At 40.1% G+C, this 27,804-nt stretch overlaps 1 protein-coding gene across 9 annotated transcripts in view; it reads right to left on the reverse strand.

Annotated features, from left to right (window-relative positions):
• Positions 1–27,804, reverse strand: part of LOC148511705 (UDP-N-acetylglucosamine transferase subunit ALG13-like) — a 263,195-nt gene that overhangs the window by 143,852 nt on the left and 91,539 nt on the right. For 8 of the 9 annotated variants that reach the window (XM_088482840.1, XM_088482847.1, XM_088482838.1 and 5 more), the window contains exons 13-16: positions 24,838–24,965; positions 21,003–21,055; positions 20,824–20,906; positions 15,357–15,470 (exon numbers count right to left, since the gene is read on the reverse strand). In XM_088482840.1, the coding sequence (XP_088338966.1) occupies positions 15,357–15,470; positions 20,824–20,906; positions 21,003–21,055; positions 24,838–24,965 (378 nt within the window). The remainder of the gene's footprint in view (positions 1–15,356; positions 15,471–20,823; positions 20,907–21,002; positions 21,056–24,837; positions 24,966–27,804) is intronic. The other variant, XM_088482846.1, reaches the window with a different exon arrangement.

Raw genomic sequence — 27,804 nt, forward strand, 5'->3', positions numbered from 1 at the left:
GGTTAGACCTGATGTATCATCTCGGGACCAACAGTCGGGTAATTATGTAAGAGCATCTAAAATAGAATGTTATAAAGGTAACTGCAAGTAAGGCAATGTAAACATTTAAAACAGGCAATAAATTTAGTCACCCGGCAACAGGTAAATCATTCAGACACCATTTAACTTGTACCACTAAATTTGTTGTTTACGTAATTAACTGTCCCTGCAACAAAAATGACGCAGGAAAAACTGAACGCATGTTCAAAGAATGACTGGCACTACATAGAAGTGCCATCTACAGTGCCTTAAACAAGGGTACCAGTGAACAACTTGTCGCTCAGCACTTTGTTCAAGCCAATCATAGCCTTCCAACCTTACGTTATAGAATCATTGATCATGTCCCCTCTTGACACGAGGCGGTAATGGATTTAAATTACTTCAACAACTGGAATCAGTGTGGATATTCCGTTTAAATACACTACACCTGCTAGGTCTAAATGAATATCTTGGCTTACAATACTATCTATAACATTGCAATTTTGACAAATTGTTTTAGTATTTATTCTGAACAAACGAGCAGTCTTTAGATATATTGCTGCCACTGTATGAATATCTTATTGTTTCCAAGCTGATTTTTTTTTTCTTTTTGGATGTCATAATCTTGAAGTTAACTTGCCATAAAATGTGCATTTTATGTATTTCTATATTGTATACAGTAATTTTACCCTATCCTTTACAGGAAACCTACTGGAGCACTACGTATTTTAATCTATGCATTCTTGTTACGAAGGAGATGGGTATGTCATACAGATGCACTGACGTCAGCAACCGCTTCTGGCGGCTGCCTGGAATCTACACAAGGTGTTGCTATAAAAGAATATGACAATGGGGCTAAACATTTGATCCCCTAGTAGTCGCCAAGAGTGCTACCCGCTTTGCACTATATGAATTATTCCTCTACCAAAGGGGGAGGTAATGAAGGAAGGCACCGGCGCATACTGCATACCGGACTATCGTGGGTGTGTGATAGAGATATATACAGCATATATCTCTATCTATATACATACATTAAAAATTATTTCATATATAGACACACACAATATATATATATATATATATATATATATATATATATATATAATTTATTTTTTTGTGATGTCGTGGGGTAATTAGCTCAGTAGATTAGGATCAGTTGTGCTGTGATTAGGTGCAGAATTAGAGTCCACACATTGTGTTCCGGTAAAAACAAATGAAAATGGTGCTTTACTTCCAGCATGGAAACCAGTAAACAGAAAATAATAAACAACCTAGCCCTCTCTTAGGGCACTAGCTCACTTCTTGAACCCTCTCTATAGAAGCAGCTAATATGCTTGTTGGCTGCTGCCTCTCACAAGGACAGTGTCAGAGGTATAGTGATCTCCCTGCCTCCTTGCAGGTATGATCCCGACCACCTGGTCTGCTTCACTCACACTGCAGCCCCACCTGAACTGTCTTACTGTGTACACCAGCAGCCTCACCTGGGCTCTGGTCCTATGGCAGCCATTACACATCTTCCCACAATGCTTTTGTACTCTGTGGGCAGATCTCTCCTGCCACACACAGAATCTGCTGCTCACCAGCACCATCTCTGGTGATACTGCCACATATCACCCTCCCCACCTTGAAACCCCTGGGTTCAGCTACATGGAACGAGGCACTCTCATTACGAAGTCCCTCTTCATTATTCTCAGAACCATCCACCGCATCCAAAATCATCCAGACTCTGATAATCTCTTGGGGTCGCATCCTCCAAGTTCCGAAGTTAATTTTTCCCCTTACTTTTTGGTACCAATGGTGGTACTTGTTTTCTTTATGCAGTACTTGAGGCTCACCCTTGGGTACGACATCAGGCATAAAGAACTTGAAGTAACTTTTTCCAAAGTGACATACTTCTTCTCTACTCTTGCCACCTACATCAAAATCAAGCAAGTTATTTTCCTCAGAATCTTCTGATTCAGACCAAGAACAGTTTTTTCTTTGCTTCTTTTTCATAGAACAAAGGTTTCTGTTGCTTAAACCTCTAAAAAGGCACACATTTCGGCCAACTTCTGCTTGTCACATCTTTAACCTTCAGCCTTAAAGCCATGTTTTGGCTACTGGCATACTTTACTGATGGTCCCTTGAAAGAAGAGGAGCTAACAGTATCATCACCACAGCTTCTGGACCTTGGCTTTATGTCAACCGACCATGTACTGGCACTGCCACACTCAGATTCCAGACTCCCATGTCCACCTAAGATACTTGAGTATTTACTCCATTGATCCACAGAATTTATCTCATGGCTTTGATGGCTATCTGCCACTTCATGAAGGCATAGTTCTCTTGGACTTTTTGAGCCTTGAAAATACGATTAACTTTTTCAACATGTTCCACCAGCACAGGTTGAAGTTCACTCTCCACAGAGGTCTTTAATTTTCAAATACTGTCTAGCTGGACCACTTGCTTCAAGCTTCATCATGTGAGACCACTTCACTTCCTCATAGACAAATCCAGCAGCATTGCAAATTGCATCCTGCTTGCATGAAGGCATTGTTTCACATACATGAGTATTCTTCACAAGACTCTCAGAATTAACTTTCTCCAAGGTTCTGTTTTGCCCTGCAAAACTGTGTGATTGAGTCACACTCTCATCACTCTGAACACCCGGCAACAAGAGAGTCTCATCCTTTGAAGCCATCACTATCTTCGTAGAATTTTGTACATCCTGCTTGACAGGTCATGCGATCACCATCTGTATAAGTCAGTTCTTTATTATCAACTTCAGACACAGTTTCGCAATCTGGACCAGTGCCCCTTTGGGAGGACTTCATACCCTCAGCTATCACTGTAAGCTGAAAGTCACTGCAAGGAATCTCATCCACTTTTCAAAAAAGGACCTTTAGGGAAATTCCCAACTCTGATACTTTTTTCCCTTCTTGTACACTGGTATCGTTAATGAGGACATCTCTATGGTATGCCGCTGAAAGACATAACTCTGAAACATCTTACTTAGTTCCCGCAATTTACTGTTTGTCTGCTGCTCATCACACAAGACACTCGGCACCGGTAGCATATCACTCTGCGTGCCAGCCTTTTCATGATCAACCTGTAACAATTGCTGCTTGTGTTTATGTACTTCTGCCACACTGGGTTCAGCGAAGACATCGGCAGCAATTTTAGGTCCAGAATCCAACTTCAGAATGTTATTTAACTTCTTTTCCTCTTCTGATTTTCACACTACCATGTGGAACTTTTTCTGAGCCATAGACAGCTGCTCTTCCAGCTGGGCAATTTTCACCATGGTGCTTTCCAACTTGCTCTCAGATTGTAGCAGATTGCTCTCCACAACTTCATATTCAGCAAGTCTCAACTTTTGTACAAATATTTCAGACTCTACCACGTTTAATTCACTTTGCAACTCAAGTTCTTTGGTACGCCTCTCCACTTGGAATCTTTGCAACTGGTTCTGTGTACTTAGCAGACACTTCTCAAGTTTCTCACTCTGTTCTTGCAACTTCCAAGCCCTGCCATGGGCAAGGTTAAGCTCTCTCTCCAAAGATTCACTTTGCTTGGCAGCTTTATGCAGACTTTCCTCCAGAAATACATTTCTTTCCATCAAACATTCTGAAACTGCTCTAGCTGCAGCTAAATTGGATAGGAGAGTTTGTACTTGCTCCTTACAGCTGACTTTAAAGACGGACCATCTCCATCTTTTTCCTTCACGGTCAATTTCCCACTGAACGCAATACTGCAGCATTTGGAGATGCTTCTTTCACTTCACAAAACTTTTCAGCCAAAGAACTTTTTTCCAATTCAGTCTTTAAGCTTTACTTGTTTGGACACAATTAAAGAGTATTTTTCTTTTAACAGCAGAGCCAGATCCGCCACTTTCACTTGTGTGCCCTTCTGCATCACTCTGTCGTCTCTGGACACATTCTTTCAACTCTTCTACTTCCTGCTGAAGTACCACACACTTTTGCTGCACTTCAACACTATCTTGCTCCAATACATCATTCTTGGCTAGGAGCACATCATTCTCATACTTTGTAACACATTGGAACATTTTAGCATCCTCAAGGCATTCAGACATAACCGCTTAATTTGAGGTCTGTCTTTTTAAGAACTTCAAGTCTATTTTCTTCTTCTTGCACCAATGCTATTTTCAAAGATGACAACTCACTCTGTAACGTCTATTCAATTTGCACATACAAAAGCTTCTCTTTTGTAGACTTGTCCTCCTAGTCACTTATCTGGTCACAATAGCGCATAAGTGTTTCACGCCAAACTTCACACAGTGTCAACTTTTTCCATGCGGACTTTGGGTCTCAGTCAGACCTGGTTGCAAGCACCGATGTGCTCGCAACCGGGTCGATAGTTAGCGCTGTGCACGCGCAGCGGCCGCACTGCGCGTGCGCAAGCCCCGGAGCGAGATAGAAGCTTTCTCGCTCCGGAGCTCTATACAAAAGGGGTGGCTGTTGATGTTGATTGACAGCTCGCCCCGTTTTGTAGGCGGGCTGGGGGGATGGTTTCCAAAACGGACGCCTATCATTTTGTGGGCGGCCGCACTGACATCAGTGATGTCAGTGGGGAGTTTCCTGCTCTTTCAGAGCAGGAAGCTCCCTGGGGCTTGCGGCTGCCGAGACCCACCCTTAGGGTCTCGTCGCAAGCTCTGATGGTCGCGATGGTGTTCACCATCGCGACCACCAACCTGGTCGGTCGCTAACAACCAGGAGGCTGCACTTCAAAAATGAAGCGGCCGCCCTCATTCAGAACGAGCGCTCGCTTCTTGCGAGCACCTCTGAATGAGGGCCATAGTCCTCTCCTAGTGGACCTTGCACCACACACTGACCACACACACTGACATCTTTATTCTGCTTTTTAAATGTCTCTTGCAATGTCTCTTTGTATGGAATAACACTTTTTACCCCATCAATTCGAAAGGATTCACCACAGAGGATTTCAAACAGCTTTAAATCACTTTCATGTAAGAGACTTTCTTCACATTCAGACTGAAAACTCCAGCCTGGGTTTTTCATCTCTCTAGACTGAGAATGAACCTTTGTAGGTGGTCTACCTTTAGAAAAAAAAAATTTATTTCCCATAATTATTGGCACAAAATACACAGGAACAACTTGGTTTTGTTTTTACTATATTACACTTTGCCTTCAAAAGTATTTTCAACACAGCAAAAACATTTTTCTTCATGTGGCACTACAATTACCAGCATGTATCAAGCAGTGACAATAGCCTTTCAATAGGAATCTCTGCTCCACGCCACACTTGATTAGCCACACCTGACTTAATAAGCTTGAGCAATTCACCAGGCTAAACCACACAATTTATTTTAACCCTTGCTGAGGAAGTGTACACTTCTCTTTTGCAAAACACTTGAATACTTCTGTTTCTGGCAAACTTTGCCTCTCCCATAAGCAAAACAATTCTCCAGCAACTTGAGTAACACTTATTTCTCTTCCTTTCCAAGGAAAAGATGTACACTTGCAGACTTTTTTTTTTATTAAACACCACTTCACTATAAACCTCTCTTCACTCACCACCTTGACGAGCATTCCATCACTCAGGTGCAGTGAGCCTCCTTTGGAGAAGTCCAATTATGTAGTGCAATAAGCATCTATACTTCCATTTGTATTTTTGTGTAGACCTTTCTGCATAGAGCCTTCTGCCCGCATTCTCCACCATATTGTAATGTTGTTGGGTAATTAGCTCGGTAGATTAGGGTCAGTGGTGCTGTGATTAGGTGCAGAATTAGAATCCACACATTGCGTTCCAGTAAAAACAAATGAAAATGGTTCTTTACTTCCAGCATGGAAACCAGTAAACAGAAAATAATTAACAAACTAGCCCTCTCTTAGGGCGCTAGCTCACTTCTTGAACCCTCTCTATAGAAGCAGCTAATCTGCATGAAAGTCTCTCACAGTCTCCGAGATTGGTGGTCCTTCCTGCCACATGCAGGACTGGACCCTGGCCTCCTGGCCTGGTATAGCTTTTTTTAGCTTGTTGGCTGCCGCCTCTCACAAGGACAGTGTCAGAGGTATAGGGATCTCCCTGCCTCCTTGCAGGTATGATCCTGACCTCCTGGTCTGCTTCACTTACACTGCAGCCCCACCTGAACTGTCTGACTGTGTCCACCAGCAGCCTCACCTGGGCTCTGGTCCTATGGCAGCCATTACACATCTTCCCACAATGCTTTTGTACTCTGTGGGCAGATCTCTCCTGCCACACACACAGAATCTGCTGCTCACCAGCACCATCTCTGGTGATACTGCCATACTAATTATAATATATATTTTATTATACATATATATATACATACATACACACACACACACAGAACGAACCTGCACTATAATAGGACACAGCTGCACCCTTCAGTAAGTCCTCTGTTAGTAGGATTGCTCTAGAAAATTTACAAAATGATTGCTGCTGGGGCGCTTCAATAGAACTCTAAAGAGATTAAACATATTCCTTATGCCATGTATTACAGTCCCTCCGAGGCTTATAGGTTCCGATTCTTTTCTTTTAAAGATGCAATTTGGCCGGTATTCATCCTTGTTCCCAATACTGATCAATTAATCCATATGATTGAGCTGGTTTTAAATCCTCCTCAAGGCTCTACAAAAGATACCCTCATACCAGAAAACACCCAAAGACAATATTAATAAAATTCCATAAACATTAAAATATGCTTTTATTAAAATATTCCAAAGTATCAGATGGACAAAAAAAATCTTACACAGATTTGGTAGTATATCAACATCTGCTTTAAAGATAAAAAATTATTTCTCTACACCTTCCAAACGAGGGAATGTTTTAAGTGTAATGTCCACCTTTCACGTAAACCCTACACGTTTCGTCTCTTTCTGAGACTACTTCAGGGTTAAATCTAAAAAATACATACAATATATATATATATATACACACACACACATACATACATATATATATATACATACACACACACATACATACATACACTGGGTGTCTCTGGTAACAAATCAAACTCAATACATAAACAAAATAGTATTCCAATGTTATATCTTTTTCCTAGGAACATACCTCAAAATCAATGTGCATACATGTAGTCATGGTTTGACAGTATTCGAGAAGATTCTCAAAATCCAGTAATATACGACCTATTTGAGAATACATATCTCACTGGCAAGTCGCTTAATTACAGCTCATCACCATGCTTATTATACTCAAAAGGAGACATTTCAAAGTTTTAACTCTAAATTACATACCTCACAACTGATGTGTGTATTGCGTTATTCGTAATTAATGTCTGATCTTTTAATAGTCAAATTCAATTACCAAAAACTGTAAAAAACCTATAAGTATTGAAAACACATTTCAATAATGAGCCTTATACTCTAGGTTCAATTCCACTAAGCTACTGCTCACAATTATTCGGCTCTATTGGACTTATTTATTCACTCATATGGTCATCATAATTTTTGTGGTCAAACAAATTAACATATCATTACTTTACATCTTACCTGTTTCTTTACAATGTATACTTAATTTTTAACCTTCACAATTTTCATAATTAATATCCCTTACATATATATACAATTTATTCATAGAATAATAATATATCATCACCTATAGTTTAGGATAATTCCCCATATACTTAAAAAAGAACTATACATAACATCCATTAAAAACCACATATTTGATATTTCCAATGCAGAAGGTAACTGGAACATTCCTTTAGGAATTCAATTCACTACTTACTAGTTATGTCCTTGTACCTCTCTGTCCAATTGCTACACTGAATTTACTCAGTTAATCCTGCCTTTTAACCTCTCAAGGCTACGACATCACTTTCTCCCAAATGCTATAGGTGGTTTAGTGAAACGGGGATAATCCCCTTTGTTTATAATTCAACTTGACCTAGATAATATCACATTATGTGAGAAGGGCTCAGCTAGTGAAACGATTAATATTAGGAAACATATTGCGTTATATTTAACAGAAAAAGATAATTGAAATAAATCAATCCCAGCATCCCTCACAGTTTTGTAGTTCCCTCATAATTGGGTCAAAGGCGCCCATGTGATGTACAGGGTTCTATATCCGGTTTGTATTACCGTCACCTTGGTCACCTTTCCCCAAGTGGTTTAAATGAAGGGATTGACATAGTTTCTTTTCTTTAAGTGGCTAGTTAAGAGACTTACATATTATGTTAACCAATCAAGAGGAGCAATAAAATGTAATAATATATGTACAACTGGTGTAAGGAAGTTATGAGGAAATGATATGAAGGTATAGTAATGTGAAACAACGTTTTTTTGGAAAATCACTCAAACTTGTTGAACACAACTAAGTTTGGGAAAATGGGTGTAAGAGTTGGGAGGAGGAGTTTATATATGGCAAAGAAAGTTTGAGAGAAAATATTAAATTTTATTGTCGGTATACTGACGACTTCATCCTGGTATGGGAAAGGTGATATCAGCATAGAAGCCTTTATATCACAAATACATAATTCTTACAATTTGAATTTTACGTTCAAACTTGACCCTGTAAATATTGACTAATTGGACATTTGTTTAGAGGACAAAGTGGAGAGCATTGTCACCAAAAAATTTTTTTTAAAGAAACAGATGCCAACAGCTTATTCCTTCTAACAGTTGCCATTACCAGCATGGAAAAATAACGTTCCTTATTCACAGTTTATCAGATTGAGGAAAAATTGCAGCAATCTAAAAATGTATTGCTTACAGTCTGAAAGTTTGACAAATATTTTTGTTGACAGAGGGTATAATATTGAAGCAATAGATAACGCTAGGTGGAAAGCTTCAGTTAAAGATAGAGGGGAGCTTATTCAGAAAAAGGAAGTTATAACCAAAAAGGGTTTGAAAACTGCAGACCATTTATTACTCAATACAATAAAGAGAATGTTAAGATAAAAATAGATCATGGAGCGTCACTGGTATCTGCTGCTTAAAGATCTGATATTAGGTCCACATATCCCTAATAGACCGAATATTGTTTATAGGAAAGCTACAAACTTGAAGAACATATTTGCACCCTGTAGAATGAAATCTTGAAAAGATGTCATCACTGGTGAAAAGGTTACTAATGGGGGTCAGTTTCTTGTAAAGAAACCTGGGTGTTATCCCTGCAATAGAGTATGAATTGCAAATTCATGGAAAAAACTAACTTTATACAACAGAGGGAGAATGGTAGGAAGTATACATTGCAAGAAGTAGTCACTTGTATGAACAATTTTGTGGTGTACAGAATTACCTGCAAGTGTGGGCTAGCATACATAGGGAAGACAAAAAGGAGCCTGAAATTACGCATACAAGAACATTTACGTAATATTACAAATAAAGTCAAGAACCAGAGCTTACCTAGGCATTTTTCGGACGTACACAAGTCAGAAACAAAAAGGACTTACATAACATATAACTGAGGATCCAAGAGGGAGTAATAGAGTTAACATTGGCCAAAAGAGAGACATATTGGATATATATGCTTAATACCCTTTTCCCGAGTGGTTTAAATGAAGGGATTGACATAGTTTCTTTTCTTTAAGTGGCTAGTTGAGAGACCTACATATTATGTTAACCAATCAAGAAGAGCAATAAAATGTAATAATTTATGTACAAATGGTGTAAGGAAGTTATGAGGAAATGATATGAAGGTATATTAATGTGAAACTGGAAGATTTTTTTGGAAGATCAACCAAAAAAAAAGTTGTTGAACAAAACTAAGTTTGGGAAAATGGGAATTTAGCGGTAGTATTTATTAGATAATATCATTGAGGTATGGTTAATTAAGGTTAATATTATAGTTTATAAACGCACAGGAGGGTTGCACATCTAAATGTAGGGTATGTTCATTTGAATTAAAGAATATATTATGTATTTATAATAATTTCTATTCTAATATTAAATTAGGGGATGTATCACCACACACTTATTACTATAGTTAGAATATGTAGTATTATTAGGTCAATAAGTTATTAAGAGAATTGTCACACCAATATAATTTTTAGCACTAAACAATCTCCTTGTAGTAATGCACTAGTGCACACAATTTATAAATTGGTTAAAGGGGATTGTTCAAGATTGGTTAATGATAATAATTACAATTAATGTAATAATTATATAATATAAAATTTAATAGACACTTTAAAATAAAAATTAAAATAAGTTGGATATAGTTATGTCACTTGTTATAGGAAAATATTATATAAAACCTCCACTAATATGCCTACTAGATCAGGATTATTATTATATAGTTATATGCTATATGATCACCTATCCCCCCTATCACCAAGTTATTTCATAAATACTTATATTTTCTACCAAGTTATTGGAACCTATAGTAATATTATGTCATTTATGTATTGCAGTATGGCAATACGAAGTTTTGTTCATTTATTGGTAATTTTCAATAGGAATATAATTTTAGATAATCCATGATGGCGCTTGTTACCATGGTATTTATAAAAAGAGCAACAACAACTATGGAGTAAAGCAAACTCTGACCAAGATGGCACCCGGCTCTATGGAAACAGGAAATACAGTAAACACGAGTGATGGTGATAGCATCAGATACCGCTGATTTGGCATACATCTGCACGGCATAATATGCGTGATACGGAGCATGAGTGCTCTAGTATGTAGCAGGGACAGAGGGGACCGGCAGCTAGATATAAGCCGGCATTTATTGACTGCAATGTCAAGCCGTACGAACACGTGACGAGTGACATCACCATAAGTGGTTGCTTAATCTTATCAGTTACCCAGGTGACGGTAATATTAACCGGATATAGAATCCGGGTACATCACAATGGCGCCTTTGACCCAATTATGAGGGAACTACAAAACCGTGAGGGATGCTGGGATTGATTTCTTTCAATTATCGTTTTCTGTTAAATGTAATGCTATATGTTTCCTAATAAGCGTTTCACTAACTCAGCCCTTCTCACATAAGGTGATATTATCTAGGTCAAGTTGAAATATAAACAAAGGGGACTATCCCAGTTTCACTAAAGCACCTATAGAATTTGTGAGAAAGTGATGTCGTAGCCTTGAGAGGTTAAAAGGCAGGATTAACTGAGTAAATTCAGTTCCATAAGCTTTAAGGTATAAGATTCAAGTATGCACATTTACTATAAGGCAGTATCGTTAACAGTTTTGGTCATTGAATTCGACTATTAAAAGATCAGACAATTACGAATACTGCAATACACACCTCAGTTGTGAGGTATGTAATTTAGAGTTAAAACTTGGACATGTCTCCTTTGAGTATAAGCAGCTAGGTGAATGAGCTGTAATTAAGAGACTTGCTAGTGAAATATGTATTCTCAAATAGGTCGTATATTACTTGATTTTGAGAATAGTCTAGAATACTGTCAAACCATGACTACATGAATGTACATTGATTTTGAGGTATGTTGCTAGGAAAAAGATACAGTCAGGTGCATAACTATTGGGACATTGACAGAATTTTCATATTTTGGCCTCTATTCACCACCACAATGGCTTTGAAATGAAACAAACAAGATGTGCTTTAACTGCAGACTTTCAGATTTAATTTGAGAGTAATTACATCCAAATCAGGTGAACGGTGTAGGAATTACAACGGTTTCTATATGTGCCTCCCACTTTTTAAGGGGCCAAAAGTAATGGGACAAACTAAACAATCCTAAACCTAACTTTCACTTTTTAATACTTTGTTGCAAATCCTTTGCAGGCAATTACAGCCTGAAGTCTGGAACGCATAGCCATCACCAGACGCTGGGTTTCATCCCTGGTGATGCTCTGCCAGGCCTCTACTGCAAATGTCTTCAGTTCCTGCTTGTTCTTGGGGCATTTTCCCTTCAGTTTTGTCTTCATCAAGCGAAATGCATGCTCAATCGGATTCAGGTCAGGGGATTGACTTGGCCATTGCATAACATTCCACTTCTTAGCCTTAAAAAAACTCTTTGGTTGCTTTTGCAGTATGCTTCGGGTCATTGTCCATCTGCACTGTGAAGCGCCGTCCAATGCGTTCTGAAGCATTTGACTGAATATGAGCATAAAATATTGCCCGAAACACTTCAGAATTCATTCTGCTGCTTTTGTCAGCAGTCACATCATCAATATATCCAAGGGAACCAGTTCCATTGGCAGCCATACATGCCCACGCCATGGACACTACCACCACCATGCTTCACTGATGAGGTGGTATGTTTTGGATCATGAGCAGTTCCTTTCCTTCTCCATACTCTTCTCCTCCCATCACTCTGGTACAAGTTGATCTTTGTCTCATCTGTCCATAGGATGTTGTTCCAGAACAGTAATGGCTTTTTTAGATGTTGTTTGGCAAACTCTAATCTGGTCTTCCTGTTTTTGAGGCTCACCAATGGTTTACATCTTGTGGTGAACCCTCTATATTCACTCTTGTGAAGTCTTCTCTTGATTGTTGACTTTGACACATATACACCTACCTCCTGGAGAGTGTTCTTGATTTGGCCAACTGTTGTGAAGGGGTTTTTCTTCACCAGGAAAATAATTCTTTTATCATCCACCACAGTTGTTTTCCATGGTCTTCCGGGTCTTTTGGTGTTGCATAGCTCTCCGATGCGTTCTTTCTTTTTAAGAATGTTCCAAACAGTTGATTTGGCCACACCTAATGTTTTTGCTATCTCTCTGATGGGTTTGTTTTTGATTTTTCAGCCTCATGATGGCTTGCTTCACTGATAGTGACAGCTCTTTGGATCTCATATTGAGAGTCGAAAGCAACTGACTCCAAATGCAAATGTCACACCTAGAATCAACTCCAGACCTTTTACCTGCTTAATTGATAATGAAATAACGAGGGAATAGCCCACACCTGTCCATGAAATAGCTTTTCAGTTGATAGTCCCATTACTTTTGGCCCCTTAAAAAGTGGAAGGCACATATAGAAACAGTTGTAATTCCTACACCGTTCACCTGATTTGGATGTAATTATCCTCAAATTAAATCTGAAAGTCTGCAGTTAAAGCACATCTTGTTTGTTTCATTTCAAAGGCATTGTGGTGGTAAATAGAGGCCAAAATATGAAAATTCTGTCAATGTCCCAATATTTATGCACCTGACTGTATATAACACATTGGAATACAGTTTTGTTGATTGAGTTTGATTTGTTACCAGAGACACCCAGTGTAATAAATAAATTTATATACATGTATGTATTTTTTAGATTTACCCATGACGTCTCGGAAAGAGACAAAACGCGTAGGGTATATGTGAAAGGTGGACATTACACTTAAAATATTCCCTCGTTTGGAAGGTGTAGAGCACAGGTTCTCAAACTCGGTCCTCAGGACCCCACACAGTGCATGTTTTGCAGGTCTCCTCACATAATTACCAGTGAAATAATTAGCTGCACCTGTGGATCTTTTCAAACATGTCAGTGAGTAATGAACACACCTGTGCACCTGCTGGGTGACCTGGAAAAATTGAACTGTGTGAGATCCTGAGGACAGAGTTTGAGAACCTCTAGTATAGAGAAATACATTTTTATCTTTAAAGCAGATGTTGATATACCACCAAATCTGTGTAAGGTTTTTTTGTCCATCTGATACTTTGGTATATTTAATAAAAGCATATTTTAATGTTTATGGAATTTTATTAGTATTGTCCTCGGGCCTGTTTCTTGGGTATCTTTTGTAGAGCCTCGAGGAGGATTTAAAACAAGCTCAAACATACGGACTAATTGATCAATATTGGGAACAAGCACGAATACCGGCGAAATTGCATCTTTAAAAGAAAAGAACCGGAACCTTTAAACCTCGGAGGGACTATAATGCACAGCATAAGGAATATATGTTTCAGCTTTTTAGAGTTCTATTAAAGCGCCCCAGCATTAATCATTTAGTACATATACCATATATATATATATATATATATATATATATATATTATTATAAAACACACACATACTATATATATATATATATATATATATATATATATATATACATACATATATATATACATACATACACACACACAGTCAGGATGCGGACTGGGATCGGCCGCTACTCACCACGGAGCTGGCAGCCTTGATCTCCCAGGCGGTCAGACGCCAGGTGGAGTGCTGAGTTTTCTTCACGGGGTCTGCTAGGACTTCCATACATGAGTCCTGGTTCCCGCAGCTGCGGTCATGGGTGCAGACATTTTGGTCTGCATCACCTGACTTGTCCCTCACCCAATGGTTGCCTTGCCAGCTCTCAGCTGACTCTCTCCTCCAATGGACAGCTACCTAAGGGTATAAAGCAGGACCCCAGGAAACATGAAGTGGCCTGAGCCACTTCGCTTCACTACTTTCAGTGACTGTGGCTGTTACATTGTTCCAGGTTCCATGCTGTGGTATTCTCCGGTGCTACTCCACGTCAGGATCTCCAGTGTAATATATTTCAGTCCTTGTACTGATTTCCAGTGTTACAATCTTCAGTCCGCATACAGATTTGTAGTATATATATATATATATATATATATATATTCAGTCCCCGCACTGACTAAGTGAAAACCTCAACACTATACTACGTCTGGACCTCTTGCGATACCCTTTAGTCCTTATCCTGCATCTGTATCTACAGTGACTCATGTATTTATCTTACCCTGTGTCTGGATCTCCTATGGGGCACTTCAGTGCTAATCTGCATATGGATCTCCTGAGATATATCCCAGTGATAACCTGCGTAAGGATCTCCTGCGGTATATCCCAGTGCTTACCTGTGAAATGATCCTCTGATACGCTTTTGGAATATTCTACGTGTCAACTCCCTGTGTCACTCATCGAAGATATTCTGTGTATCTATTCTCTAGTGCAGTTAGTCTGTGACATTCCCTGGTGATAATCTCTACGTGACATTCCCAGTGTATTGATCCTTTAGTGTATAATCACCAGTGTATTCTTCAGTGCAAGTACTTTTTCTTTTCAACTCTGTCACCCTGTCTCACGGCTAGTTTCCAGGTACCTGACCAGAGGGCCGCGATCTGCTCACTGGGTGCCGCGATGCCCAAATCCCAATTGGAGGGGTCAATGGTGAAAACCACCAGTGAGTTATACTCTGCGCCTTTGGTCAGGTCTCGCCAACACTCTGATCTAGCCAATGAGGAAGTCCTATCTACTTCCTCCTCACCTGCTGTCACTCCACACCCTAGACTCCCAGGCCTCCGACTGAGGTTCTCCAGTGCCAGGTTGTGATGCATACATACAAACGTGAAATTTTGCAAATGAACAGTATTTATAAAGTATTAAGAGGTGCAATGATGAGACCTATGAAGTAAATCACTATAGTGAAACTTAATTATTATTCTTATGCTAACTGTTTGCACAAGTAGGCATACCTAGTTCTATAGGAATAGTTGTCAAAATTCTGGTAACACCTCTTCCCAGGACTGTTGTAAAAAGAGATTTCTGGACTCATAATTGCATGTCTGTTAATATAGCGAGGTGAAGACCTTTGATAAAGTAAAGAATATAGAAGTTAGAGCATTGTAATATTACATGAATGTCAACACTCTATAATACAGTAAATATACTATATGCCATATGTTTCAAAATTTGCCAGTGCAGTGCAGGTTTTAAACGATATCCATGCTAGAGTCCAGATGGTTAAATCAAATTGACCGAGGTACTAATAAGTCACCTGTGCTTAAGCATGGATACACCTAAAACTTGGACTGTAATGGCGGAGTTTGGGAACTTATGATATATGACCACAACAAAATGTAAGCAGGACGCTAATTGACAGATGAGAATGAAAATAGTAAATACGGTAAATAATAATTAATAAAAAATAGCATCACACACCTGTAGGTTGGTGTAAACCTAGTAAATACCAACTATCCGAAGATAGTCGTAAAAAACAACTATTATACTAAGTGATGTTGCGCTAATGTTGAAATCAAAATATCTAATTATAATTTGACATGTCAGAAATAAATACCAGACACCAATAATATAAATCAAAAAATAATTTATAAAAGACACAATCTCAATAACACTATAAAATATATATATAATCATGCATACAATGTATATCTCATCTGAAGACCACTCCAGAAATCCCTATATAACTGTATAGATGTAATAAATCCACAATCGGGAGTTTCCTTCATATGCTATCAATTAAGGTTGTAATTTTGTAACAGTCATATAGCTCTCACTGAACTTGTGTGTATAAGGTCCTTTTTTAGGGCTTCATGAACCAGACCTCTCAAGTTGTAACTATCGGAGGCTCACTGTCCAATAGCGGTGTTTGCCATGTATAGAGTGTGGAGTCCCAGCTTACGGAGAACGAACAGCCCGATGGTCCCGGCTTATAAGGCTTTTGGAGGCAAGAATTTTGTCAGCCCATGACCGCCTTTTTTCCAGCCGCTGTTGAAATACGGATGTTAAGGACTTTCTCTCCACATATAACTGCATAGCTCTCACTCCGTAACGCGAAATTTCCAGCTGAGGTTTAGATGTAGTCCGGTAAGGTAAATAGTAGTATCAAAAGCAGGTATCACTGATGCGTTTCGCTTCTATTTTAAGAAGCTTTATCAAAGAGCATGGATCTTCAGATGAGATATACATTGCATGTATGATTATATATATTTTATAGTGTTATTGAGATTGTGTCTTTTATAAATTATTATTTGATTATATTATTGGTGTCTTGGTATTTATTTCTGACATGTCAAGTTATTATAATTATATATTTTGATTTCAACATTAGCGCAACATCACTTAGTATAAAACTTCTGATATATACTACGGTATTAAATGGACATTATACCAAAAACAAATTTATGCTTTTTCCATCTTATGCAACAAGTGTACTTTTAAGAGCTATTGCATGGGGGAAAGCGTTATTACAAGTATTTTTTCTAATGTTCTGGTTTTGCCGCTGCTAAAACCGATCACTGAATATTTTACCTAACCAAGCAGTGTGCAAAGCTCACATTCATTTTAATTAAAATATGCAAGCTAAAAATAAAGGGCTATTTCCAGATAAGAATATTTCCTGTCTATGGGCCTGATTCAGATGTGGACGCTATTTCGATGTTCACGCAGTTGAGAGATTATCAGTGGACTGTGCATGCATCTTAGCCACAATGCGCACGCAGATGTGTTGTGACTATTATCAGGTTGTGTATCTACCTACATCTGCAATTCTTAATAGAGCATACACACTGTCAGATCCTTCTTCAGATCTGAACGATAACGATTTAAAAAATCGTTCAATCGTTCATATCTGAACGAAAATCTGACAGATCTGTCAGATGAACGATTTGAACGATGCGCGTTCCCGATGGTCAGATAACGATATCTGACATCTGATGTGTTTGCAATCAGACTTGGACGATTCCATTCATTTTAATGCAGTCAAAAATCGCTCAAATCGTTCATCTGACAGATCTGACAAATGTGACCATGTGTATGCTCCATAAGCAGAAAATGTGGCACCAGCATCTCCGTTCCGTCGGCCATCCTGCGCAACCATAGTGTATATGCAGATGATTTATTATCGAAGGATCTGCAAACCACCACTGCATATTTGTATGCAGTTGCTTGGATCTGCGAAGCCGCAGGTGGGTGTCCAGGCGGCTGTAGCATTACCATATTTTTGCATTGCAGCTACTAATGCATTAGCGTCCACATCTGAATCAGGTCCAATAGGTCTTAATTAACATTTAAAGACTAAAAAACTGTCGCTATGGTAATATGTATAGGAACAGGTACACTCTCCCTACTGTAACCACAGAAGCCCGCAGAAGTACTTTAAGAAGGGGAGGATGCCTCTGGTACTGTGCAGGGAAGAATGGGACTTGTATCTTTAAAAATGGTTACAGGAAGCAAGGTTGGTGCTCGCCTTTAAGATACAGATGTGTCCATGTACACTTTTCTGCAAGTCGCACTAAATAGCCCCATTTAGCACACCAGTCTTAGCCCCGTATTCAATTGCCGGCAAAAAAAAGTCCGGGACTTTACGCGTGGTGTACTTTGCGCCTACATCGCTGGTTTGGGCTCCGGAAAAGTATAGCGCGCGTCCCAGCTATTTGCCCTATTCAATTGCAAAGGATGCGAAAACGCGTCCCGGCAAATCTTGGAGAAGCGGAAAGTCCTGTCAAACTGAATCAGCCTGACATCCCCCCAAAAGATGCAGTGACATGGGGGATCACTATTGATACCCCCGAATAGCCCTGCTGAAGGTATTTGGGGTACTTGAATGGTCTCAATAGGTGCTATTTAGCGTCTTTGCTAAATTCTATTCTTCACCACTTGTGCAGTGTTTTTTGGAAAAATAAGTAGTCCCACCAAATTTGGGGTACATGAAAATGGGTGCAACCATGGTTTAAAATTGCTAAAATGCGGTTTTAATAAAAGTAAAAAAAAGCACCTTCAGCAATCAAAAAACACCTGGGGCATACTTGGGGGACCCCCTGGAGTTGTTTTTTTTGCTAGTGTTTAAGTTTGTCCCCCAACTTTGGTATTTTTCACCCCCAAAGCAAAAGTACTTTGTTGGGGAGTTCTAAAGTATTTTAAAAAACATTTTTTATGCAATTTACCTTTTGGGGGATTGTCCCAAGGCTGCAGGGGTGTTGCCGCAACTTTGCACCCCAAAACCCCAATTCTGCACTTTCTCGCCTGCTTTCATAGGCTAATCTTTTCCGCTGGTTACAAGGCGCAGACTTTTTGCACCGGCAGAAAGTCTTTGCAATTGAATACGGGGGATAAGTCCTCGCCTAGCGAAATGACGTCACCGGCAAAACTTTTCCGCCGATCGCTGCTTTTGAATTGAATACGGCCCTTAAACTGGGCAACACTAAACTGAGGAATAAGTATGTGTAAAAATGCAAAACACAGGTATCATAAGAGTGACCCTTTTGCAACGAAAAAACCCCAACTAATCCTAAGAAGCTGGTACACCATATGTAAACGCAAAAACAAGGAAACAAAATTAGTTCAATACAGGAATTAGTGCACAGGACGGAATAGAGCGAAAAGGGTAGGTGTAGGAGGGCAAATCTTTAAGGAGAAGAATCAGCTTAAATCTAGACGTACAGTACAAGTTAGACAGAGATAGATAGATATCTATGCGTGTAAGGTCTTTTCTGTTACTTAGGCTGGACATGGCCAAAACCACTATGGCTATTATACATCTATCTGCTTCATGACAATTAGGAAAATATCTTTCCTTTAATGATTTGCCAAGTAAAAAGTTGAGACTGAATTGTGTTAATTTATATTCAAGCCACAATAATTATGTTTGCTATATATGAACATATATACACACACACACTGTAGGTGTATACACACACACACATTTTTTATTTTTTCTTGATTGTATATAGTCTATTGAATAGTAATGATTTAGTATGTCACATCACACAGGTTGCACATGCAATGGATGATTAAGCTGCTCTCCTTTTGTTGTTTTGTATAAAAAGATGAGGGGTTTGTGCAGTTTTAAGGCAACTGTGAATCTTTCCAACTTCACTTTTTAAAGTGTAGATATTAGTGGACACCAAAGGGTACAGAGGTGCCCTTACACATCTTTTCTGCATTCGCGCTAAAAAGCCTCTTGGCGCACCAGGTCCCATGAGACTCTGCTAGTGCGGGTGACTTTTTTGCTGAACACACGTCTCGGTTGCAATGCGATGCGACTATAACGCACCAGCTGACTGTGCCGATTAATTTGATATGCAATAGTTGTATATCTGTGTGCGACGAAGTATCTGAATCTGTATAGGAAGTGCTACAATGTAGCGGCCACAGTTTTTTTCATTCCAAGTTCCATTGTGATTCATATACAGAATCAGGTGCACACAGATATACAAGTGTTGAATATCAAATCAGTTAGCACAGTATGTCGGTGCATCGTAGTCGCATCACATTTCGACGTACAGTAGGTGCATTTTCGCCAAAAAAAGACGCCTGATGCTAGCAGAGTGGCATAGCACCAGACTGCTCACTCACGCCAGGTAAATCGCGCTGCATTGCATATTGAGGCTAGATGTATGAGGAGACATCTGTACTAGTCTCTTTTAGAGTAAGTGTGTGTAATTGTGTGTTTTATGTATAGAAGTTCTACCCTGATAAGAATTTCTATGCAGTAAAACACAATTGCGCACATTGGGCCTGATTCAGAGCCGTTCGCTATTTGTGGTCGTTCGTTCAAAAACAAGGGGTGGCTATTCAAATGATCCGTTCGCAAATTGCAGTCTGTTCCCACCTCTAAGTCTGAACGAGCGAGCAAAACATACGCTCGTTTTTTTGATAAAAACGCCCCCTGGCCGCACGCACCATACGTCATGTCCGCTATTTATTAGATTAATCGAGTACATCGTACAGCGTATGAACTGCTCGCTATTCTTGTGGTTGGTGTTTTCAACCGCTATTTTGCGAGCAGTTCTGAGTTAAAAAAAACCAAGTGACGTGGTCAATGACGCTGCTGTATTAATTATGCACTCCCTTAAAACGCCCGTTTTGACCTTTAAGCACGCCTGCGTTCGGATCTCCACTCCCCGTTTTCAAGCACCTTCCCCTGTTACCACCCACATACGCCTCATTCTGTCACTCAAAATAGCAGGCCCTCGCTATATTGCGTACCAACGATTTTCGGCCGCACTGACTGGTTCGCGCATGCGTACTAAAAACCGTACGCATGCGCAGATGTGCGAACATCGCTCGGAACGAGCGTACTGCCGCTAGCGAGTGGCTCTGAATGAGGGCCATTGACTCTAGAAGGGACTACTAATGTACATGCAATGTATTACTTGTAAAAAATAAAAATATCAAAAGCAATCATTCAGCTATACATACTTTGGAATACCAAAGCCACGGCTTTGACGATGTGGAGATGGAGGAGGTCGATAATTTTCATAAGATGCTACATTTGCTGGATTCTGCAAACAGTGAATTAGAAAAAGTTCAGACAAGTTCTATTGATGTAGTCGGAGTGGCAGTATGCCACCCCTCCGATGTAAATCATTCATACAAACCTCCTTTCCACGTACTTTCTTGAACAGTCTCTTCCTTGATTTGAGGTCAAGCTCTAGTCACAAGTAGAGAAAAAAGCCAGAACAGATTTAATTTTTGGTCCAATTATTCCTATTGCTTTAAAGAATCAGAATTTTTAAACAAAAACGATAAATCAATAATTGTTTGGTTAGGAGTTACCTATAGTAGGTTCCTTTCTAACCAAAGTCAGTAATTACTGATTAAAATAAAATGGCTTAAAATGGAGTGTTAGGATCACTTATCTACACTGAATAAAGGCCGAGATTTTGAGTTGTAGCATAAGTGTATAAAACAAAAATTAAAATTGTCCCAAGGCGCAAATATAATTGGCTGATACTGCCCCCTTTGAATAAAAGACCACCAAATCTATAACACAAGAAGAAATAATATAAATCATAAGTCTAGGCGCTCTGCCACGTTCCTCAAAGTCCTCTATTAAAAACAAGGTCTATTCATCCCAACCACTCAGATTTCATCAACTCTCCACTCTGGTATTTCTGTTCTTCTGTGGGATCCACTCGTGTATGAAAAGATAAAAAATATATATAGTGTAGTATGTCTTACAATAGAACAGGAAAACCCTTCATTGTCTGAATAAGGAAACAGGACATTTCTATCCATTCACTGAAGGGTGTTCCTGTTCCGTTGTACGACATACTACACTAAATAATATATATATATATATATATATATATATATATATATATATATATATATATATATATATATATATATATATATATTAAGCAAGTGAGGCGGCACTAGAGGACTTCATCCGTTTTTAATGGTAATATCAACCAACGTTTCAGGGCTCCAGCCCTTTTTTTCAAGGTCATGTACCTGACCTTGAAAAAAAAAAAAAGGGCTGGATGAAGTCCTCTAGTGCCGCCTCACTTGCTTATCATTGTTTAACTAAGGAGGGCACAGAGGCACGTTGAATGGTGTTATGGGGAGTGCCGAGCCGATGCAGTTATATATATATATATATATATATATATATTTATTTATTTTTTTCCTATCTTTTAATGCACGAGTGGATCCCACTGAAGGACAGAAATACCAGAGTGGAGAGTTGATGAAATTTGTTAAACACAAGGTCTTTTGGTCCATTTACTCAGAGGATGAGGAACGTGGTAGTGCACCAAGACTTATTATTTATATTCCTGTAGGATAAATTACCTAGGCACGAGATTAAGGGTCTATGGGCCTGATTCAGAGCCGGACGCTATTTGCGCTCGCTCGTTCAGAAAAAGGGGCCGGATATTTAAATAGAGCGCTCGCTCTTTGCGGTCTGTTGACGCCTCTATGTCTGAACGAGCGAACGAAACATGCGCTCGCTTTTTTTAAAAAAACGCCCCCTGGCCGTTCGCATCCTACGTCATCTCCGCTATTTATTAGATTAATCGAGTACATCGAAAGGCGTATGAACTGCTCGCAGTGCTTGTGGTAGTATTTTCCTACCGCAATCATGCGAGCAGTTCAGGCTAAAAGACAACCAAGTGACGTGGTCGATGACGCTGCTTTGTTAATTATGCACACCCTTAAAACGCCAGTTTTGACCGTTTGGCACGCCTGCGTTCGGATCTCCACTCCCCGTTTTCAAGCACCTTCCCCTGTTACCACCCACAAACGCCTCATCCTGTCACTCAAATTAGCAGGCATTCGCTATTTTACAAGCACACAATTTCCGACTGCAATGACTGGTTCGCGCATGCGTATTACAACCCATACGCATGCGCAGTTGTACGAACATCGCTCGGAGCGAACGAGCGGCTGCTTACGAGCGGCTCTGAATCAGGCCCTATGTACTAATAATCGCTGTACTGCCGCGATTATTATGTGCCTAACTCGCCAGGAATATTTAAATTTTTTATTAAAATATTCCTGATATGTACTACAGGGAACTCGCAGGGACAGCGGTTGCGGTAAGCACTGTCCCGACGTGTTATATCCCCTGCATTTAGGAAAAGTCTTTCACAGGAGTGAAAGAATTCCCCGGGGGAAACTAACACTGCACATGCACACAGCATCAGCTTCCGGGACTGGCCGGGGCTGCGGGGGGAGAGATCAAAAAATCCATCCTGCACATGGAGCCCCCCATAGGCTTACAGTAGTTTACGTCATCTGAAGATAGTGTAAATTACTGGTGCTAAATTCCAAAAAAGCATTGCTTTTTGGAGTTTAGTGCATAGGGGTCATATCGTAGTCCCCATTGATAATGAGGACGGCGATGTGAAGTGCTAATTAGCACTTTGCCGGAGAGTTCTGTGAAATCTCCTGCATAGCAACAATACATACAATTATGCAGAAACCGCAGTTTCTGCATAATTATGTGTAAAAATCAGCTTGACATATATGGCCCTAAAAGATCATTAAATATAAAATTCAGGTTTAAATAGAGCTACATATATCAGTAAAAGTAATAGGTATTTTCACTAGGGAAGGTTTTTTTATTTTTATATATGCACACCAGACTTCCTGCCTGTATGACGGAATCAGTATGTAATGCCAGCTGTCAATATACCAACAGCGGCAGCCCGATGTTTGGTATCCCGACAGGGGTCAGGTAAGTATATTTACCCTCCCCCCTTCTTCCCCTCACCCTCCCTTCTTGTAGCCTAATCCTAACCCTCCCCACCCCGCACCCTAACCCTCCACATTAGTGCCTAAACCCAAGTCTCTCCACTTCGTGCCTAAACCTAACCCTCCCCCCTAGGGGTGCCTAACCCTAACCTCCCCAATACCTAACCCCGCTAAACTCCCCCCCCCTGCGGCTAACACTAAGGGCGCCCAGACTTACCTCGTTCGGTAAGGCATCCTTCTGGATTCTGGCATCGGGATTAAGATAGGCATCAGTATTTCGACGCCTATCTTAAGTCCCGTGTCAGGCTTCCTCCATCGGGATTCAGGCCGCCGGATTGGTAACTACATCCCTGTAGGACTACTGAGTGAACGGCAGCCCAAGAGATCACAAAACAGATTACAGAAAACTGTAGTTAGGGTAATTATAAAGGTTAGGGTCAGGCACCACTGGGTGGAGGTTAGGTTTAGGCACGAAGAGGGGGGTGGGGGGGGTTAGGTTCAGGAACTAACAGGGAGGGTTAGGGTTAAGCTACAAGAAGGGTGGGTAAGTATACTTACCCAACCCCTGTTGGGATACCAACCATTGGCATGCCTCTGTCTGTCTTGTGACAGGAGGCATCCCGATAGCCGGCATTACATACAGATTCCGTAGTGTGCCCAATGGTTGGATGTTTGTCTCAAATATGGTTTCCCTTCTGGGGGTGGGTTACTAGACCTCTCTCTCATATTCTCAGAGGTACTTTGGGGTATAATTTCCAGTCCTGGTGTGACCCTCCTCTATGCTTTTAGTATCTTTGGGATGTATCCTAGACCCAGGTCAAGTGGCGTGGGCAAGACTGGCACCTTCAGGCCCTCAACTTAATACTGGCAATTCTCTGCTTTGTTAGTGCTGTGGGTCATGGGTGTTTTCACACTTTTTCAGATATATCCTTCCTACTCTTGTTTTATATAGCATATTATTGGATTCTTTCCTGGTATGTAGTTATTATTCCTGGCTAGATGTATGCTGGATTTGGTATTAGCCATGACATTGTCCAACATTGGATAGCATATCCTTTCAATGCATGTCGACAACATCACTGTTTAATGCTTAACATTAACTTTTTTAGCAAAATTATGTGATTCTATACTGCTGTGCCTTCTTATGATTCTGTATGTATGTGTTGTGTGTACAACTTGAAAATTCAATAAATAACAATTAAGACAAAAAAAAAGTTTCTGATCCACACATACCTATGTCACTGCTGTAACCTGCTGCTATTCTCTGGTAGCTGGTTCCTTTCCGATTAGCGGACGAATTCCATGCAGGGACAGGGATTACCTGTGTTACTGGTTTTAAATTGACAAGTGGGACAATGTGCCTGTGAAAGAAAAACAGTCTCAGGCCTGTTCATAACTTAGCCTTGACTAAACCCTGCTGCAATTGTGTTTCATGGAGGGCCTCCAACAGAGTGTTTGTAATCAGATTTAGGCCAAAGGCATTACTTGTACAGGTTAAGTCTCCCATATCCAAAATGCTTGGGACTAGGGGTATTTTGGATATCGGAATATTCCGTATTTTGGAATATTTGCATACCATAATGAAATGTCTTGGAAATAGGACACAAATCTAAACACAGAATGCATTTATGTTCTATATACACCTCATACACACTACCTGCAGGTCATTTTATACAACATTTTTAATAATTTTGTGCATCAAGAAAAGTGTGTTCCATTACATGAATTTCATGTATATTTCATGTACACATTATACACACAGCCCGAAGGTTATTTTATACTGTATTTTAATAATTTTGTGCTTTAAACAAAGTTTGTGTACATTGAACCATCAGAAAGCAAAAGGTTTCACTTTCTCAGTCATGCTAAAAATATTCCGTATTTCGGAATATTCCGTATTTCAGAATATTTGGATATGGGAGACTCAACCTGCAGTAGCATTTCCAGGCACTTGCAATCCTCAACTGCTCACTGTCACGAACAAATGGTTTAGGTGCAACTCTCTCTATTTCATGACAAAACTCAAACAAGCATGAGTGACCATGTGAAAAGGAAGGTAATAATAAAAAAATATATATCTGGTCAGTCTAAAAAGACTCACATTAGTAAACAAACACTGGGGCTGATTTAAAAAAGGTAGACACATCAAATTTTACATAAATGGCTGATTTTTTTTTACTGGCTAGGCGTCGAATCTGCAGTGTGCATGTCCAGCGATGGCGCTGCAACTTTGGTTACAGTGCCTGGATGCCGCAGACTGATTGAAAGACTGTGGCCGTTTGGGGGCAGGCAACAGTGAGCGTTTAACAAAACTGGAAAGTCCACCCCAATTTGTAGGCGTGCCAATTCAGTGTCTGCATCTTCAGACACAGATTTACTGGCCTCTGAAGTGGATTTCTGGCAGCCATTTTGAGTAACCTTAGGCCCATGCCTGTCCAATGGTGATCCGCAGCAACAGATTACAGAAGCCGGCAGGAGGAGTCTATATGCATAATATTGCACAGTGCCGTTGGTTATTGTACACCTCTGAATCAGCTCCACTGTCAACATTGATACTTACATACTTTCCCTAATGTAATCATACCACAATTTACTGTAGCAAAGTTGGTTAAAAAAAAAATAATAATAATACACCTTGAACCAAATACAACAGCCAAGCAACTGTATTCTTTGAAACATGACAGAATATTAATGGTTAACTGGGATTTAATAGGTCACTGATGTTACAACACTTCTTGAATAAAAGGTTATATAGTAAACGGAAATATACTTTCAAAAGAGTTGCTAAAATTAAAACAGGAATAAACTGCAAAACTAGACAGTCACCAACAGACCAATCATTCAAAACTGATGTTTTGCATTTCTATTTTTTTAACTATATTTCTCATTCCCAAGGCACCCTTCCTCTGTGATCTCAATGAATGGTGGGCTATGTTGCACTAACAATTTTTTGACCTCTTGTCCATAATAATTTCTATTAACAGCTCCAATAAACATCATGGTATTTTAGCATGAAGTTACGACCTATATAAAATGAGATATCTAGTAAGAACTTACCTTTGTTATCTCTCTTTCTACGAAGTCCATAGGGTCCACAGGGTGACCTTGGGGTATAGGCGATTATGGAACTCATCCGGGCACCACGCAGTTAATTTTTCTTCCCAGGATGCACTGGGTCCCTCTCCTATACCCCACCCCCAGACCAGAGGCACCTCAGTTTCGTAGCAAGCCAATTACATTCTCACTCAGAAGGAGACGGAAAACCGGTGACCAGAGCAAAGTCCAACTGAAGCACAGGTGCATCAGGGTGGGTGCCCGTGAACCCTATGGACTTCATAGAAAGAGATAAAAAGTTCTTACCATATCTCATTTTCTACCTCAGGGTCCATAAGGATCCACAGGGTGACCTTGGGGGATGTCCCAAAGCAGTACCTTCAAGGGTGGGGACGTTTCTGCGCAGAGAGGAGAATCTGCCGCCCGTAGGATGCTTCCTGAGAGGTAAAAGGTATCGAATGCATAATACCTCAAAAAAGTCTGGACAGAAGACCAAGTGGCCGCCTTACAAAGCTGAAAAGCCGAGGCATAACGGCGAGTTGCCCACGAAGGCCCCACAGAGCGAGTAGAATGAGCAGTAACAGAGAGTGGCACTGGAAGGCCCTCATGAATGTAAGCCTCAGAGATAGCCATGCAAAGCCATCTAGCCAAAGTCTGTTTATTGGCTGGCCATCCCTTCTTGTGAAAGCCATAAAGGACAAACTAAGTCTGACTTCCAAAGGGAACTGGTATGGTCCACATAAGTCCTGAGGGCACGCATCACATCCAAAGAGGCCTCACCCGCCGAGAGGTCCGGAGAATTAAAGGCCGGTACAATAATTTCCTCATTTATGTGGAAACTAGAAACCATCTTAGGAAGGAACCCAAGGTGAGTCCGAGGCACCACCTTGTGCTGGTGAAAGACAAGAAATGGGGAACGGCAAGAAAGCCCCCAAGTCTGAAACTGTTCTGGTGGAAGCAATGGCCAGAAGAAAATCGGTCTTAGCTGAAAGCCATTTGAGATCCACCGAATCCAGGGGTTTAAATGGAGGGCCCAGGAGGGCCCTAAGGACAAAGGCCAAATCCCAAGGCACCACAGGAGGGACAAAGGGGGCCTGAATGCAAAGGATACCCTGTAGGAAAGTGCGGATATCAGGAAGAGGAGCA

The sequence above is a fragment of the Taudactylus pleione genome, unplaced genomic scaffold (genome assembly GCF_031769625.1).
Source record: "Taudactylus pleione unplaced genomic scaffold, aTauple2 ptg000296l, whole genome shotgun sequence".
Classification (NCBI taxonomy): Eukaryota; Metazoa; Chordata; class Amphibia; order Anura; family Myobatrachidae; genus Taudactylus; species Taudactylus pleione.